This window comes from Pseudorca crassidens, chromosome 13, assembly GCF_039906515.1.
Source record: "Pseudorca crassidens isolate mPseCra1 chromosome 13, mPseCra1.hap1, whole genome shotgun sequence".
In the NCBI taxonomy this organism is placed as follows: domain Eukaryota; kingdom Metazoa; phylum Chordata; class Mammalia; order Artiodactyla; family Delphinidae; genus Pseudorca; species Pseudorca crassidens.
In genome coordinates this window covers 11802347-11819747 of record NC_090308.1, presented here as the reverse complement: position 1 = coordinate 11819747, position 17401 = coordinate 11802347, and the positions used below count along the sequence as shown (strand labels likewise).

The 17401-nt window shown below is 45.4% G+C and overlaps 1 protein-coding gene and 1 long non-coding RNA gene across 10 annotated transcripts in view; one reads left to right on the top strand and one right to left on the bottom strand.

Annotated features, from left to right (window-relative positions):
* The window catches only part of TIAM2 (TIAM Rac1 associated GEF 2), a 231900-nt gene that overhangs the window by 132284 nt on the left and 82215 nt on the right, over positions 1-17401 (top strand). For all 9 annotated transcript variants that reach the window (XM_067701695.1, XM_067701698.1, XM_067701694.1 and 6 more), the window contains 3 exons: positions 1395-1567; positions 4829-5053; positions 16788-16973. In XM_067701695.1, the coding sequence (XP_067557796.1) occupies positions 1395-1567; positions 4829-5053; positions 16788-16973 (584 nt within the window). The remainder of the gene's footprint in view (positions 1-1394; positions 1568-4828; positions 5054-16787; positions 16974-17401) is intronic.
* LOC137204417 (uncharacterized) lies at positions 8480-10086 on the bottom strand. Its single transcript, XR_010933610.1, has 2 exons — positions 9732-10086; positions 8480-9012 (listed from the first exon to the last, which is right to left on the bottom strand). It is a non-coding gene; the product is annotated as an uncharacterized lncRNA (long non-coding RNA).

Sequence of the window (17401 nt, the reverse complement as noted above, 5' to 3'; positions counted from 1 at the left end):
GCTCATAATGCAGTAGGGTAAAGCAGCCATGAAGTGGACCCCATCCGTTTACAGTGCAGGGGAAAGCAGGCTACTGCTTCATTAACTGTCAGCGTGAAACGTATTGCGTCGGCCAAAAGGTTCATTTGGGTTTTTCCGTAACATCTTATGGGAAAACCGGAATGAACTTTTCGGCCAGCCCAATATTTTCAAAGCAAGGGATGGTGCCCATATCATGATGGTACCATATCACTTACCAGCACATGAGAAGCGCTCAGAAATGTGGATTGGTTGAAGTTTTAAGGGATATTCAACAAGTAAACATACTTGTGAGTATTTTAGAATTTGCTTAAAAATTACGTCTCATGAGCTTCCCTGGTGGCTCAGTGGTTGAGAGTCCCCCTGCCGATGCAGGGGACACGGGTTCGTGCCCCGGTCCGGGAAATTACGTCTCATTAGAAAGCATTCCTATCGAATTATCAAAACAGATTCCTAGTAACTTCCGCCTAGAATGTCTTATTAGCTTATTAGGGGAAAGCTACGTACCTGCAAGCATGTGTAGCGGCACTTTCGGGTAATGTTTTAAAATACAGGGACATGTAGCTTCATTTTCCTCTCAGTCTAAATTAGCAAGATGGTAGTAATACTTCCTATCACTGTGAGATAAGAGACTATATTAAAATTAAGTTATTCTATGTGGCATTTGGAGAATAAACTGGGTACTTTCTCACAAATGGCAAAGTGCCCCAGGAGAACTCGGTTTCTTGTGACCCCACATTTTAAGTGTAGAAGTTCGCTTAGTTAATGAATACGGGGTTTTCGTCTGTCTCCTGCGTTTAGATCTCCTAAGAAGTGTGGTGCTGTGGTTATGAAGGAGGCACTCTGTGGTCAGCGTGCCCGGGTTCAGATCCTGCTCCACTGCAGTCCAGCTATGGGACCTGCAAAGTGGTGTAAACTCTCAGGCTTTCCATCTGTAAAATGGGACTAATAACTGCGCCTGCCTTCTAAGGCTGCTTTGGGCACCAAATAAGCCAGAGCATGTGAAATACTTAGAAGAATTCCTGACACAGAGTAAGCAACAATAAATGCTTGCTATTGTTATCACCATTATTACCTTTACAAGAAACATCTCATTTTCATCTGGGTTGATGCTAACACAACTAGGCATAATTTAGATACCAAAATTCCTTTTGTGATAAAAAGTCTTATTCAGTCATTTTCTTTTTTCTTTTCTTTTCTTTCCTTTCCTTTTTCTTTTATTTTCTCGTCTTTTCTTTCTGTCTCTCTCTCTTTGTTTTCCTCCCTCCTTCCCTTCCCCTTCCTTTCTTCTGTCTGTCTGTATCCTTTACTTCTCATTCCTTTCCTGGATAGATCCTCGGGACATGTGATGAGGACAGTGCTTCTCTCTTTCACAGGATGCACCCTGCTGTTTTATGAGACCTACGGGAAGAATTCCATGGATCAGAGTAGTGCCCCTCGGTGTGCCCTGTTTGCAGAAGACAGCATAGTGCAGGCCGTCCCAGAACATCCTAAGAAGGAAAATGTCTTCTGCCTCAGCAACTCCTTTGGAGATGTCTACCTTTTCCAGGTACTGCCAAGCTTTCTTTTTTTACTTTTTATTAGTTATCTATTTTATACGTATCAGTGTATCCATGTCAATCCCAATCTCCCAGTTCATTCCCCACCACCACCCCTCCCACCACTTTCCCCCCTTGGTGTCCATACGTTTGTTCTCTACATCGGTGTCTCTATTTCTGCCTTGCAAACCGGTTCATCTGTACCATTTTCCTAGATTCCACATATATACGTTAATATACGATATTTGTTTCTCTCTTTTTTTTTAAAAAATAAATTTATTTATTTTTGGCTGCATTGGGTCTTCGTTGCTGCACGTGGGCTTTCTCTAGTTGTGGCGAGCGTGGGCTACTCTTCATTGTGGTACATGGGCTTCTCATTGCGGTGGCTTCTCTTGTTGCAGAGCACGGGCTCTAGGCGCGCGGGCTTTGGTAGTTGTGGCTCACAGGGTCTAGAGCACAGGCTCAGTAGTTGTGGCGCGCAGGCTTAGTTGCTCTGCGGCACGTGGGATCTTCTCGGACCAGGGCTCGAACCCGTGTCCCCCGCATTGGTGGGTGGATTCTTAACCACTGCGCCACCAGGGAAGTCCTGTTTTTCTCTTTCTGACTTACTTCACTCTGTATGACAGTCTGTAGATCCAACCATGTCTCTACAAATGACCCAATTTCGTTGCTTTTTATGGCTGAATAATATTCCACTGTATATATGTACCACACCTTCTTTATCCATTCATCTGTCGATGGGCACTTAGGTTGCTTCCATAACCTGGCTATTATAAATAGAGCTGCAGTGAACATTGGGGTGCATGTGTCTTTTTGAATTATGGTTTTCTCTGGGTATATGCCCAATAGTGGGATTGCTGGGTCATATGGTAATTCTGTTTTTAGTTTTCTGAAGGAACCTCCATACTGTTCTCCATAGTGGCTGTATCAATTTACATTCCCACCAGCAGTGCAGGAGGGTTCCCTTTTCTCCACACCCTCTCCAGCATTTGTTGTTTGTAGATTTTCTGATGATGCCCATCTGCTGAGCTTTCTAAATGGAGGGTGGAGGCGATGGCTTGTGTCCTGCTAGGATGAGAAGGACCAGAATTAAGAGGCACAACTTAGCAATTTGAAATAGACTCAAAGCTGTCAGACTTTGGATTAAGGTTTAAGCAAGAAAATTGGCCTCTGCTGACTGCCAGGTACCGCAGGGTCGCTGGAAATGCAGCCATTCATCCAGCGAACGCTTCTTGGATGCCTGCCCCTGAAATGCCAGGCTGTAGCCCCTGGGCTGCCCTTCAGGATACAAAGAGAGAAGAATTACCGTCCTGTTCTGGACTAGTCCGTGATCTAGTGAGTACAAGATCCGAAGTTCCCAGAGTGGAAGTTTTTAAGTGAAAACCCAGAGAAAATGGACAGTAGAGGCTTAAGTTCTTCCCAGGAATCCCAGTGGAAGTGAAGAAGCTTTTTAGGAAAACCCTCATTGACAAATACTATAGGGTCTCATTACCCTGTGGAGGTGGTCTTAGGACGTTAAGATTCAGGTTATCTACTGTTGTGATTCTTAGAATCTTTCTAGCAAAGGCGGGGTCAGGCTGAGCTGTGGGTCCTGGTGCTCTCGTTGAGTCTGCAGTCATCTTGCAACACTTAACTTCTCTGAGCTTCAGACCCTTCAACCTGTAGGATAATAATAGCTTCTAGGATTGTTTTAAGGGTAAACAGTATGATTAGGCGTGTGTTAAGTGCTAAAGAAATTCTAACTGTTATGACTGTTGTTATTATGAATTAACTCCAGAGAAATGGGGGTGAGAGCCAGGAAGTGAAGTGTGCTTCTGAAATGCCTCCGAATCCAGTACTGGGTGTAGACACGACGTGAGCTGCAGATTCTGTGTGGCTGGAAGCTTCATGGAAACCCTCCTAGGTCCTCGATTCAGGTCTCTGATAAACTTGGTCCTGGCTGCCCCCAGGGCCCCTGTAGAACAATATTAGTTGTTTTGGGCCCCTTTGATTCTAGATTCTTTGGAATCTAGAATTGTGTGAAGTGTTTTGGGCAATAGGATTTCCCAGCACTAACCTGGTAAAGGCCCTGGGCCCCTAGCCTTACTGCTGTCCTCCACCTGACCTGACTGAAAAGAGTTTGATTTTCCTTCTTTTAACAGAAAGGTTTGCTTGAACTTTCTGTGGTGCTTTAAAGCAAAGTAACAAACTGGTGTTCATATGAATTGTAGGAAAGGTAAATACATTGGATTAAATCTGCATGGACTAAGGGGGAGGTATGAAATGAATATTTTATTTTGTGATTCAGGATAAATATCCTTAGTTTTTAAGAAATTTTCCCGGTAGTTCCCATTGTGCGATCCCCCAGGTCACTGGAGGATTAACCTCGTGGTGTGAACGTGTGTGGTTACCTCTGGGCATCAGGGGAAACTGAACGTGCGTTTCAGCCTGCTTAGAATCATACATCTTTGCCCATTCTGCTTTGTTCAGACCTTCTTTACTGTTTTTAAAATAAAATATTCTTATATGAAAATACTATATGGTCATTGTGTCTGAAGGTACTGAAGGGTAGAAAAAGAAAACCGCTATCCATATTCCCAGTATTCACAGACGACTATTTTAATATTATTGTGTCCTCCCCAAAATGTTCTTTTATCGTTATTTTCCATAATTGAGTCCATACCATAGATGAAATTTCATATCCAGGCTTCACAATGTAACCATTTAGTCCTAATATTTTCTCATCGTATTAAAATTATGGCGATAAACCGCTTTTTAGAGAGCCGCGTGATGCACGCTGCATGGATATGCCCTGGTTTTCTTATTCCTCCCCTATTGCTGGTGTACACCTTGATTCTATCAATAGCTTGTCTTCCCGTTCTATCTGGGGCCATGTGTCACTCTCGATGTTCTCACAGGCCCTCTGGAGTGAAGGAAGCCTGTGGACCTGTGTTGAGTGTGTTTTTGTTTTTTTTTTTTTGCGGTACGCGGGCCTCTCACCGTTGTTGCCTCTCCCGTTGCGGAGCCCAGGCTCCGGACGCGCAGGCTCAGTGGCCATGGCTCACGGGCCCAGCCGCTCCGCGGACCGGGGCACGAACCCGTGTCCCCTGCATTGGCAGGCGGACTCTCAACCACTGCGCCACCAGGGAAGCCCTGAGTGTGTGTTTTTAAAATTAAACAGTTTTTATGAAGCGAAGGTACTTTGGGGATTTACATATTCAAGCCCAGCCTGCCACTTTGGAGAACACTTTTGTGGTGAAACAATTCCAAATCGCTTTTTTCCCCGTGTTTAGGCCACCAGCCAGACAGATCTGGAGAACTGGGTCACTGCCATCCACTCGGCCTGCGCATCCCTTTTCGCAAAGAAGCACGGCAAAGAGGACACAGTTCGGCTGCTGAAGAACCAGACCAGAAACCTCGTTCAGAAGATAGATATGGACAGCAAGATGAAGAAGATGGCGGAGTTACAGCTGTCCGTGGTGAGCGACCCAAAGAACCGGAAAGCCATAGAAAACCAGGTACAGGTTACTTACACGTGTTTCCTCCCATTGCTTAAGTCACTCAGGGCACACTCAGATGGGGGAACCGGTTCCTACACCTCTGCGGGGAGTAGTTTCTGTGGCTTTTTGGTTCAAGTACTTAATGGCTGCACTTTTGTCGTATGAGGGATGTGATGTGCTTTGCAGCCTTTGGTGGCTGTGTATGTGCACTGGGACATTTTGTGACCAAATCTTGTTCCCTTGTGTTGAGTAGCTCCTTGCCTGGATGATTCTCTCATATATTGGCACTTTCGGAACAAAATGTATATGATAAAACTGTTGGAAGATTAGACACATACGATTCTAATACAGAAGATGGCTGTGAAAGAGTAGTTTGGTATAATACAGCTATTCCTGTGTCTGTGGATTAGAAAAAAAACACTAATTTTTTGGTTTGTTTTTTCTGTTTATAACAGATAAGGTGCTAAGGAAGATGCTTTCTTTGGCCTGTCTCCACATTCACATCATAATTAAACAGCTACTTTCTATGCTGTTTGCATTTTAGAGGAGAGGGAGAAGCTTAGTTTCTGTTTTCCTTTACTCAGACAGCCTGAGCACTTACACAAGTGTCGGTGAAATTTCTAGCACCCCTCTCTTCATTCAGTTTACCTGGGAAACACACTGAGGTAGAGATTTGCATGTGAGGAGTTTTATTAGGACCATTCTCAGGAGTAAGGGAGTGAGGGAGCGTGATTAAGGAGGGACTCGTTGAATTGTGTTGAGCTGAGCCTACAGGGGGCTTGGGAGCTGGGGTGGCCATTCAGAATTGCTTGCTTCCAGTGAGGCATGTCGTGTCATGCCATGTCTACTGGTCAAAGCAGCTGCCTTCAGAGGAGGTGGGTTCCCATTCTTGCGCCGTGAGCAGCTAAGGGAAAGAATGCCTCTGTCTTGAAAGGGAGGTCTGGTGGTGCACAACAGTATCCACTACAGTCCCTTCAAAATCAGTGTCAGATGATTTGGGAACTTAAAGAGGGATAGGGCGAAGATGGGTTGGCGTGTTCCTGAATTTTTCATACTTTTCACTTTGTAAATTATAGAGAGACCAGGTTCTTTAAAAAAAGTTCCATGGCAATACAACGATTTGGACACGCCATCAGAAAAGAATTTTCCCTATAGCATTTGATTTAAATCACAAATCAAACGGTACATTATCAATCTTCTATTTGTGTTTGAATATTTAACCTTGCTTAGAATTTTTTTTTCTGCCTGCATATATATGAAGAACTTAGAACGTATAGAAAGAAATGTCTGGCTGTAAATAAGAAACTGATGAAAGGCATGCATTCAAGTGTTATATTTGCGTTACACTAAGAATTTGGGATTTACCAATTGGCAATAGCAAAATAACCAAGTAATTCCCACCTCTTGCCCCTTCATCAAGTATTTCTAAATGATGCACAGTTGAGACAGATCTTCTGCTGACACCTGGATCCATCGTTGCCTTCTCCTTTTCTGATACCCTGTGTCGTCTTTCTCCCTTCCCAATTCTTCCCTCTCGCTTAGTTGTCCATCTTCAGATATCGACATACCTAACAGATGCCTATAGCTTCAAAATATAAACATAATTATAAAATATGGACCCTGTTTCTAAAAAATATATTAGTTAGTTAGAAAGCAGGCCTCCTAAACATGAAACTAAAGAATATTCTAGAATGGTATAAGTTAGTACCAACTAGCATAGTCTTCAAATGCTATGAGGCATCAGGGGTTGAGCTGTGCTGTGATCTAGAGGAGATGGAGGAGACTTCCTGGAAGCATATGGCCTTAAAAAATTGGTAAGAGGTGTGCTGGTATGAAGGCTGATCCAGGCTGGGAGGAGAGTGGGCTGCATGGTAGGACAGCTTGGAGGTATAGTTGACCTTTGAATAACGCAAGGATTAGGGGCTCCAACCCTCCAGTGTGTAACTTACAGTTGGCCCTCTGTATTCAGCCAACCACGATCGTGTGGTACTGTAGTATGTAGTATTTACTTAAAAAACATCTGCGTATAAGCGGACCCGTGCAGTTCAAATCCTTACTGTTCAAGGGTCAACTGTTGGAGTAACAGTGGTTGCTTGAGGCTCCTGAGCACGTGGGAGCAGAGGTGTGGGCTAAGAAGTGACGAATAGCTGGTGGTTTGGTGCCGCTTTCTCAGGGTCTTAAAAGTAACCCTGGGATAGGGCTTCCCTGGTGGCGCAGTGGTTGAGAGTCCGCCTGCCGATGCAGGGGACACGGGTTCGTGCCCTGGTCCGGGAAGATCCCACATGCCGCAGAGCGGCTGGGCCCGTGAGCCACGGCCGCTGAGCCTGCGTGTCCAGAGCCTGTGCTCCGCAACAGGAGAGGCCACACAACAGTGAGAGGCCCGCGTACTGCAAAAAAATAAAAAAAAATAACCCTGGGATATAAGGTTTATTATAGGCTCTAGATCTAAGGGAGGAATATAGGTTTTTAAGTTGGGACGAAAATCGTGATGAATGCGTTATCTTTGGAAGATTAATCTGGCAGTGGCTTGGCGGTGGTGATGCTGGTGAGGGGCAAATTGAAGTAGGGAAAAGTGTTGGGTGGTGGAATGGCCCTGATCTGGATTTGCAGTTATGAAGGCCTGGCCCAGAGTAACACAGCAGAAGTTTAACAGTTTATATGGAAAATGTTTTTCAAGAGTACATCATTTTCTCTAATTTTATAGAATATTAAGGATAGTTTCCTATGCCCCTGAATTGAAACAGAATATGCTATTTATTTCAGGAGTGCTGGCTAACAAGCTACAAAATAGTGTTTCCAAGGAACTGAAAGGGAAGTTGAAACTGCCAGGGAGAATAGAGGGAGTGGAAGGGTTTGGGGGGTTTTGACAAGGACACAGCTTCTGGGGACAGACACGTCTCCGCCCTTGGCCTGCTTCTGCCTAGAAGCCTCACCCTGTTCATGTCTGGGAAGGGGGCCAGTCTTGAGACAGGTCCAGACCGCGCAGCTTCCTGTCTGGGGCATGTAGCGATGTGATGCTGTGTCACCTTTACACGACAAATCAAAAAGCTTGAGGAGAAGGAGAAATAGCTTTTCCTGCATTTTCTCTGTACTACGTCTCCTCTGGGGTCCTGAATTTCCAGGATCCGAAAGTCTGTCATCAGAGATGCAACGCATGGATTCAGGTGCCCCAATTAAAAATTGCATATTGATTGTAGTGGGAAAAGGTATGGTTTTAACTTTTACTGGTGCTCTAAAATTTAAATTCAAAGGCATACTTTAGTCCAGTGGAGGGGATGCCCAGCTTGGAGTTTTCAGGTCCTTGTGTGTTGTCAAATGTTTAGGTCCAGGGAGAGAAAAGGGAAATTGGGCAACACTGAGATGCTCCTGGCCTTTTTTTCCACCCCCTCCTTTTTCTTTCTCTCTTTATGGCCACAAGAAGTCCAAGCAAACATTTTTTAAAAATTTAAATTTTCATTAAATGTAACTTTATTTCTTTTTTCATAGTTGGTAAATGCTTAATTTATGATGTCAAAAGTGGTGCTGTTCTCTCTTGGGAGGGGGGAATTACTTTCACATAAATCCCTACACAAATCCAAGGGTCTATGGTGGTCGGTTGGCCTGAAGAGAAGCTTTTTTAAAATTAAATTTAATTATTTTAATTTTTTTACTGCGTTGGGATTTTGCTGCTGTGCGCAGGCTTTCTCTAGTTGCAGCGAGCGGAGGCTACTCTTCGTGGCGGTGCGTGGGCTTCTCATTGCGGTGGCTTCTCTTGTTTTGGAGCACGGGCTCTAGGCATGCAGGCTTCAGTAGTTGTGGCACGTGGGCTCAGTAGTTGTGGCTCACGGGCTCTAGAGCGCAGGCTCAGTAGTTGTGGTGCACGGGCTTAGTTGCTTCGCAGCACGTGGGATCTTCCCGGACCAGGGCTCAAACCCGTGCCCCCTGCACTGGCAGGAGGATTCTCAAGCACTGTGCCACCAGGGAAGTACCAAGAGAAGCTTTTTTAAAGAAAGGTTAATTATTACTGGTGGCCCATTATGCATTCTTTGACAGAATCATTACATCAGTTATTTTAAGCACACTGTCCTAATACTGCTGTTTTTTCATTTCACTTCTCCCCTCCCCCTCCCCCTTGCTCTCACCCCTTCCCCTACTCCCCGCCCCTGCACACATTCACCTTCTCATATTACACTTCTGAATGTCTGGTAAGAAACAATTTGGGTTGATCTTTAGACATTCCACCTGAAAATATTCTCCTTACCATATTGGCAGTTGTTAAGGTTGTAATTTATCTATGTTTTCCCAGAAGACTTGTGGTGGGTAACATGAGTTATATTTGCTATACCCACTGTCTTTAACTTTTGCCAGATGGTTGTGAAGAGAGCTGTTTGCTCTTTACTTGCAGACACAGAGAGTATGAAGCATTAAGGGCGGAAACAAGCACATGCTTAGAATTGCTTTTATGAGATGGTTTTGGACTAGAGAATGTTCTGTGATGCTACAAAGGCAAAGGTATTTACCAATCAAGATCAGTAAGAACCTGATCTCCTACATATCCCATAAGTATATAGTTTTCTCCAAAGTACTGAGCTGTGCTTTATCCAGTTACCATTTAAAAATCTCAACTTCACTGTATTTTATTTTACATAATAGAAAATATTTATTTACATAGCGCTTTGCCCCAGAGATCCCAAGAAACTCAGATATAGTCACTTACAGCCTTGTAACAGCTGAACTGAAGGTGCATGTTACATCACGTGAGAGGAAAGTCTCTGGAACAGGTTTTCTTGGAAGTGCCGAGGCAGAGGAGTTCCTTGTCAATGCCCTTTCCAGATAAAAAGACACTATCACAGTAGTAACGGCTGAGTTTCATACCGCTGTGTGTAGAGACATGCTTTGCCTAAAAGCGGCCATCGTACGGGCTTGTCCCTGGGCGGCGACTCTGGGACAGGATGATGCAACTTGCGTTTGGGCATATCCAACGTGGAGCAGACCGTCCACATGTTGGATTCCTTTTGAAGTCCTGAGGGAGAAAGAGCTGTAAATTAAGTCCAGTTAGTACTTTCCTTTCCTTCCCGTTTGTTATTTTAAACAAGTGAACAAGGACAAAACCTCCCCGCCCTTGGGCGGGTCTTGGCCTCCGGCCAGCCGTCTGCCCTCCCCATCCCGACTCTCTGGGCCTTTCTCACTTCCCGGGGTTAGTGAGGCTGAGAGGGAGGCAGGGAGGTGGTACCTTGGGAGGAGCAAACTGGCAGCGGATGGGTTTGGGACTGGCTGGGTTCTGTGAACCACCGCAGGCTTCAGTTTCAACATTCAAGTTTGAAAATCATAACGAGGAGGGATTGAACTTAGACCATCGGAGACTGCGGTGAAGGGAAAGAAAATGAACAAAGCCTCGAGGAAGATGTGATCTGAGAGGCGTGGGGGAAGCCATTTGGGCAGTAAAGCATCGGAGGTTTTCGAGAAGCGGGTTTGAGGGAGACAAGGCCAGATTACGGAGGAGCTGGGCCAGGACAAGCCTTCCTTCCGCAGGCCGCAGGGACCTGGTGGACGGGCTGGGGGCAGGAGATTAACATTCAGTCTAGTTCAGCGAACGTTTACTAAGTGCAGACTCTGGGCCGGGTGAGGGTGCAGACTGGGAATTCAAAGATGCTGTCTTTGCCCTCAGGGTGCTCGCAGTCTAGCAGAGTGACAGACAGCTGAGCATATAATTTCAACATAATAGAATGAATTCAGAGCAGATGATATTCCAGAGTGTTGTGGAAGACACATGTGAAGTTTAGCCTCCTGTGTAGTCATGGAGGACTTCCTGGAGGAGGGATGCCTGCATTGCTTCTTAAAGAATGAGGAGTTAATCAGGAGAGGAATGGAGAAGGAAATTCCAGGCCGGGGGTCAGCACGAGCCAAGGCAGAGCACTCTGAAATGCTGTGGTCACCCTGGCAGTTTGAATTTTCAGCACACGGTATGCAGGTGCTGAGAGATGACGAGTGTAAGCAGGACTGTCTTCTCTTTTCCCTGTAAGGCTGCAGAGGCTGCCGCTTTTGCCCTTCCTCAGATGCCTCTTCTGCACAAGGTCAGAGAGGTTTGCATCTAAAAAGCAAATCTGACCATGGGATTGCCAGGATTAAAAATCCCCCAGTGGACCCCATTGCTTACAAGATAAAGTCCCTGACAACCTCACCCCACCTCGACCTTTAGCTACAACACCAAACTTCCTGTAGGTTCCACTTCTCTCTTTGGGTTTTCCCTCAGGCAGAGAGGACCCACGTAGACCACACATGCAAACTGCCCTATCCCACCTGCCCCTGTCATCAGGCTCACCCCTGCTTGCCTGTGATGAAGGATTTAGCTCCTCCAAGGAGCTGCCCTTGACCCCCTTTCCCACCTCGCCATCAGGCACCTTTCTATATTCCCATGATTCTCAGGGTCTCTCTTTATCTCACGCATTGTTGTGTAGTTATCCCTTTGCGTATAAGGTCGCTCCTAGTATGAAATAAGAGCTCCCAAAGGGTGGGTGACTTTCTCCCCATCTGTTTCTCTGGTACTTGGTTCCAGGTTCTGTCTCCTTTCCTCTTCCCTGGGCTGGTCCCCACCCCAGCCCCTCACCAGCTCCTGGCTACCAGGCTTCACTCCTTCATTTCCCAAGGAATGTCCTCTCATTTTCTCTCCGTCCTCATGGTTTCTGAGTCTACTTCTCAAGGCTCCTATCTCAGGCCAGGAGCCTGTATGATTCTACAGTAACTCCGTGCGGACCACTTGTCTGAATCACCCACCTGATGGATGAGTGGTTAGACGCTGGGAGAGGTGAGGGAAATGGTCCAGTGTCACACAGCTGTCAGGTGGCAGAGCATAAACACGGATCTGTGCTCCTAACCAAATCAGGCCTCTCAGTGAGACTTCAGTGAGTCAGACTGTGCTTCACTTGCTAAGGAACCATGGATGAATGGTTTTGTGTAAAGTAGAAATTAATCCTTAATTTACGTATTTTCATAACTTGGGTTTTTCAGCTTGATTTGATGGGAAATGTATTTATTATGAATGCACTCGGTGAGTGGATTTCCTAGCATGTGAATTATATCTCAAAGGGAAGAACAAAACAAAACTGATTTTCTAAACCTGTGGCTGGTTATTCTAACTACGGGCAAACTTCAGTGTCTTCTGTGTCACTAGCTGGGTTCTTCTGCGGAGGTGGGTGTTAGTGCTTGGAAAATACTGCATAGGAGTTTTTCAACTTACTCTGCCAGAAAGGAAAAATGAATTATCTTTTAGGACCAACCTAGAAATGGACAAATGGCCAAATACTGTGATCGAATGACTAAACGGCAGAAAATATTTTTCTAGGAGTTCTGGGTGTGGTAGGAATGTACTTGTCATCTTTTTTATGTATCACTTATTCAACTGTTATTTTTAGCATGAACCTTCATCTCCTTCCTCTCCCACTTTCCAGAGCAGACCGTAGCCCTTCTGAGCTCATTAAATAAATATAGCTATATTAGCAATAAAGAGGAAACTTTTGCATTGCATTTGTGTCAGTGCTTAAAAATGGGAGTTCTCCTCAATTTTTTGTTGATAATTTTTCTTTTACAAATGAAAGATAATGAAAACTTCCTTTGCGTGACTTGTCTTCATTCATGTTATTTTTGTGTTTTGTGCACAGGTATTAAAGAAATGAAAGCTCAAGTCCCATAGAAGTTGAATTTTGATTTTCATGTCCTGATGAAATAAATGTCTGGGGCAATTATCAGTACTTGTGGAATGTAGGAAAAAGGGGGGGAAAAACAGTCTTGGGTTAAAGGAATTGATCTGGGGCATTTTCATTTTTGATCATATTAGGAAAAAATCTCCAGAAATTCCCTGATAAGTGTGAGGTTGGATAATATTGCTATTTTGGTGACGATGGTTGAAATTTACTGCGGTGGTATGTGTCATAGATACAAAACTGTCTTCTATTTGTCCCTTTCATTTAAGGAAAATGTATCCGTATCTCATCTTTTGAGGGATAAAGGGATAAAAATAAAATGTCTTTCCTTTTAGTTAACATTAATTTGGGGCTGAACTTGAAGATCAAAGCTGGTAGGAAATTGAGAGGCAAGATTGTTCACCCAAATGAGAGTGTGGGTAGTCTTACATCTTCTCTGTAGAACACCTGGGGATTTGTGGGTAGAAATGCAGTTGACAATCAGATGAAGATTTAACTGCAAGTTGCTAAGTAATTACTGGATAGTGCACGATACCCACCTTGTGAGCGAGAGGACCAGGGGCTCAGGGGCTGCGTTCTAAGTGCTCGATTGAAGCTTGTTTCTGCATGTTGCTCCCATCAGGATCAGCTTTGGGCCTTGGCCAACCTGGAGGGGCCGGCTTATTTTTTTTTATTTTTTTTTTTTCTGCGGTACGCGGGCGTCTCACCGCTGTGGCCTCTCCCGTCGCGGAGCACAGGCTCCGGACGCGCAGGCTCAGCGGCCATGGCTCACAGGCGCAGCCGCTCCACGGCATGTGGGATCCTCCCGGACCGGGGCACGAACCCGCGTCCCCTGCATTGGCAGGCGGACTCTCAACCACTGCGCCACCAGGGAAGCCCAGGGGCCGGCTTATTGTGTGGCCCTGGTGAAGTCACTTTCCTCCCTGGGCCTCAGTATTCTCTGCTGAGAAATGAGGGTGTGGCGACCCTAACTCCCTTGCAAGCTCATTGCCTGTGTCCACAGACTTCCCCAGTATTACAAGGTCTGTGCTGAGCTCGTGGGTCTGGCCTTTGTACTTCTCTCTTCCCTCTAAGTAACCCAAGCACCTGCATCCACTGGACTTTTTACCTGCATATTCTCCCACATCCTTCTCTACAACTTTGTTGAGTCCGTGGATAGAAAAATCAAATATTTCATTGTTTCTTATCCAACCACAGATCCTCATTTGAACACGCTCTCCGATTCTCTCCGTAAAGGACCATGACCTTAAAAGTAAGATAAATATTGTCTTTAAATATGGACTAGCTGTGTGACTAATGATGGCTTACTCTGCCACAGAGCTCTGTGGGATGAAGGATGTATTAGTCAGGGTTCTCCAGAGAAACAGAACCAACAGGACCTGTGAAAAATATATTTGTAAAGAGATTTATTATAAGGAGTTGGCTCCTGTGATTACAGAGATGGGCAGGCCCCAAGATCTGCAGTGAGCTCAGTCAAGATAAGGACAGGACGCATCATTGAAACGGAGAAGTCATAAAGTCCATTCTCATTTTCTACTAAGTTCAGATTAAAAAATTCCTCTACAGTGTGCAGTACTGATTGAGATACCAGTTCTCTTGAAACATAATCACATATATTAACAAACTTCTTGATCTTTGTAAGGTCTGCTTTGGGCTTTTGGGGTCTCCCGGCGCCTTCTTCTTTCAACAAACCTAAGCATCTGAATTCATTTTCTTCCTATGAACTTACCTGCATTTTGTCCCGGGTTTTGGGTAGAGAGGTCTAGGTGTGCTGAAGATGATAAAGTGTTTCTGGCAAAATTTGAAGATTCCCTGTGTATCGTTTAGGATGGAACTGTCTTTTCCTTCCAGTGGTGCTTTGATGTGTAGTCATTTAAATACATTCAATGATGCCTTTAAAAATCTTTGTAAACCGCAGAAGTCAGTGAAAATATGAGAGATTGTCATCTTCCCTGATCTGTAGTGATTGGCATGGACCTGGGTTTTATTTTACTTGGTATTTTGTCTTTTTATTCCTCTGTGGATGGCATGGGCTCCTTTATTGTCTGGTATCCAATGACTCACTGTTTTTCTTTCCTTTCATATCCCACCTACCCCTCCCCAGAACCCCTAGAAAGCATCTCATAAGCTGTTTCACGTGGAGTTATAGATGAGGGATAAGCTTTAATACACTACCCAACCTAGAAATACCTGCATATTATTAGAAGACAAAAGAATGCGTCTAAGTTGTGGATGTTCAGGTGTCAGCTACCGAAGATATTTGTGAGACAGAACTGGGAGTATAGTGTTGCCGGGACTTAGCACTCCTGGTATGTGTAGTTTATGGTTACAGAATAGCCATCCATTACTTCTGGAATCTAGAACACTGTAACATGGCAAGACCACGAAGAGATTTGCAGTTCAATTTGAACTGCCGTGTTAGTCTAGAACAGTCATCCTCTCTCAGGCTGGTACCAGAGTTGTTGGAGGTGCTTTTGAAGTGTCAGCTTTTCTGGGCCTCATGCCTAATGAGTGGACTCCTCAGGCAGTGGAGCTGGGCATTTTTCACTTGGAAAAGCCAGCAGCTCATTCTGGTATTGATTCAAGGCTGACGTGAGTGGGCTGTTATATCACTAGCAAGGTCACACGGCATCTTAAATGAAGTTAAACTGGAAATTGGGATTTTTCAGTGCACTCTGGGACTTTTGTTTTGCAGACAGACTATGACAGATCAACAAATTATTTGTTTAGACCTTGTAGCCATCATTTTTTTTGCGGTACGCAGGCCTCTCACTGTTGTGGCCTCTCCCGTTGTGGAGCACAGGCTCCGGACGCGCAGGCCCAGCGGCCATGGCTCAGGGGCCCAGCCGCTCCACGGCATGTGGGATCTTCCCAGACCAGGGCACGAACCCGTGTCCCCTGCATTGGCAGGCAGACTCTCAACCACGGCGCCACCAGGGAAGCCCCATCATATTTCTTTTATGTGGAAAAGTTGTGCAGTGACCTTCCTAAGAAATGGATACAGAGAACTTGGAGGGGGTCTAGGGAGCACCCAGAACTTGTCCTGCTTTTCCCTGGGCAGAGGCTGAGGGGACCATAGTGTTAAATGTCAGAGAGCCTTCAAAATATCATTTGTCCAGGATTACGGGTTGACCTGGAAAGTGTACTGTGAAAGCTTAGGATCTGTTTGGGTGCTAAACTTGGCAAAGCTAGAGATGCAGTTGTTGCAAATGAAATGACACAATTCTTGTACCGAATCGTCGTAAGCCTTCACTACAGACCTTCTCTTGAATTTCGAGATTGCTCTGAATACCATTTGAAGCCCTGCTTTCTGTTCTGTTCTGAATCCCTACGTTGGCAACTTACTAGAGCCTTTCTTTACCTATTCGTTTATGTTTAAGTGAAGGTAATACTTAACACAGAACATACTTTGACATTCTTGGAAGAAGGGAGAGAGTGGCCCCCAGAGTTTGTACTTCTTTACCAACTCATGACTTAAGTTTTGAAGAATACGTAGAAATTTCTGTCGTGTGAATAATTTTATGTGTCTTAATAAGGATGTGTAGATGGTGATTCTTCTCTAATACACTTAAAATAGGAGTAAAAGCTCTGTTTGTCCTTCTGCCTGCAGTTCATCTGCTTGTCCTTTTAAGTGATTCTCAGAATGTACAGAAGTGTGCAGCCACTTGCCTCCATTCAGCCAGCATCTGTTTTTGTGCAGACCGGTTAACCTGATTAAGATCAGAGGCTGTGAATGTAAATGAGACAAAGTGAAATAACTGACTTTCAGTGGTGCATCCTGCCCTAAGTCAGCCCGGTTTTCAGCGCTAGAGCTCTCCAGAGGCCATGGCACGGCACCGCATTGGGACCGCCGGCTTTGTTTTGTCTTTGGCCATCCTGATGAAGTACAGTGCAGTCCGACCGCATGTGTTTGGGCAGGAGGGCTTGAGATGGGGTGAGCAGGGAAGGCTCATTTCAACCCTGCAGCACCAGCTGAAATGACTTTTAAAGTTTGTGAAAGGGGTCACGTTTTCAATTTGACCCGTGAGCACTTCTCATTTTTATTTAAATTAGTCCTATTCTTGCTTAAACAGATCCAGCAGTGGGAGCAGAACCTGGAGAAATTTCACATGGATCTGTTCAGGATGCGCTGCTATCTGGCCAGCCTGCAAGGCGGGGAGTTGCCGAACCCCAAGAGCCTCCTTGCTGCTGCCAGCCGCCCCTCCAAGCTGGCCCTGGGCCGGTTGGGCGTCTTGTCAGTTTCCTCTTTCCACGCTCTGGTGAGTTTCCAGGAAGGCTGTTCAGCGGCGTGAAGGGGGAGCGCTGCGGACGCTCACCTTTCTCCAGCCTGTTGACATTCCGCACTGCTGTGACTTAAGCCAATAACTGACCAGGGCCACCCAGGGGCCAGGCGCCGGGGGAGGGATGATTGGCGTCCTGCTACAAAGTCCCAGCATCCCAGCTTCTTTGCTGCCCGTTCTCGGAATCCAACTCCTAATACGCAGTTATTAAATATTCACATCTGCGTCTGCCCTTCTGTCTGTTCCACCTCGTACAGTCAGGAAGGTGGAATCCCCGAGGAGTAGCAACAATGGTGTGAAGAGTTAAAGGGCTGACGGAAGGTTGTTTGATCTGTTCTCCCGAGAGCCCCACTGGGTTTTCTGAAATTGCTCCTGTGCAGGTGGCTTCTGTGGATAGTACTAGCTCA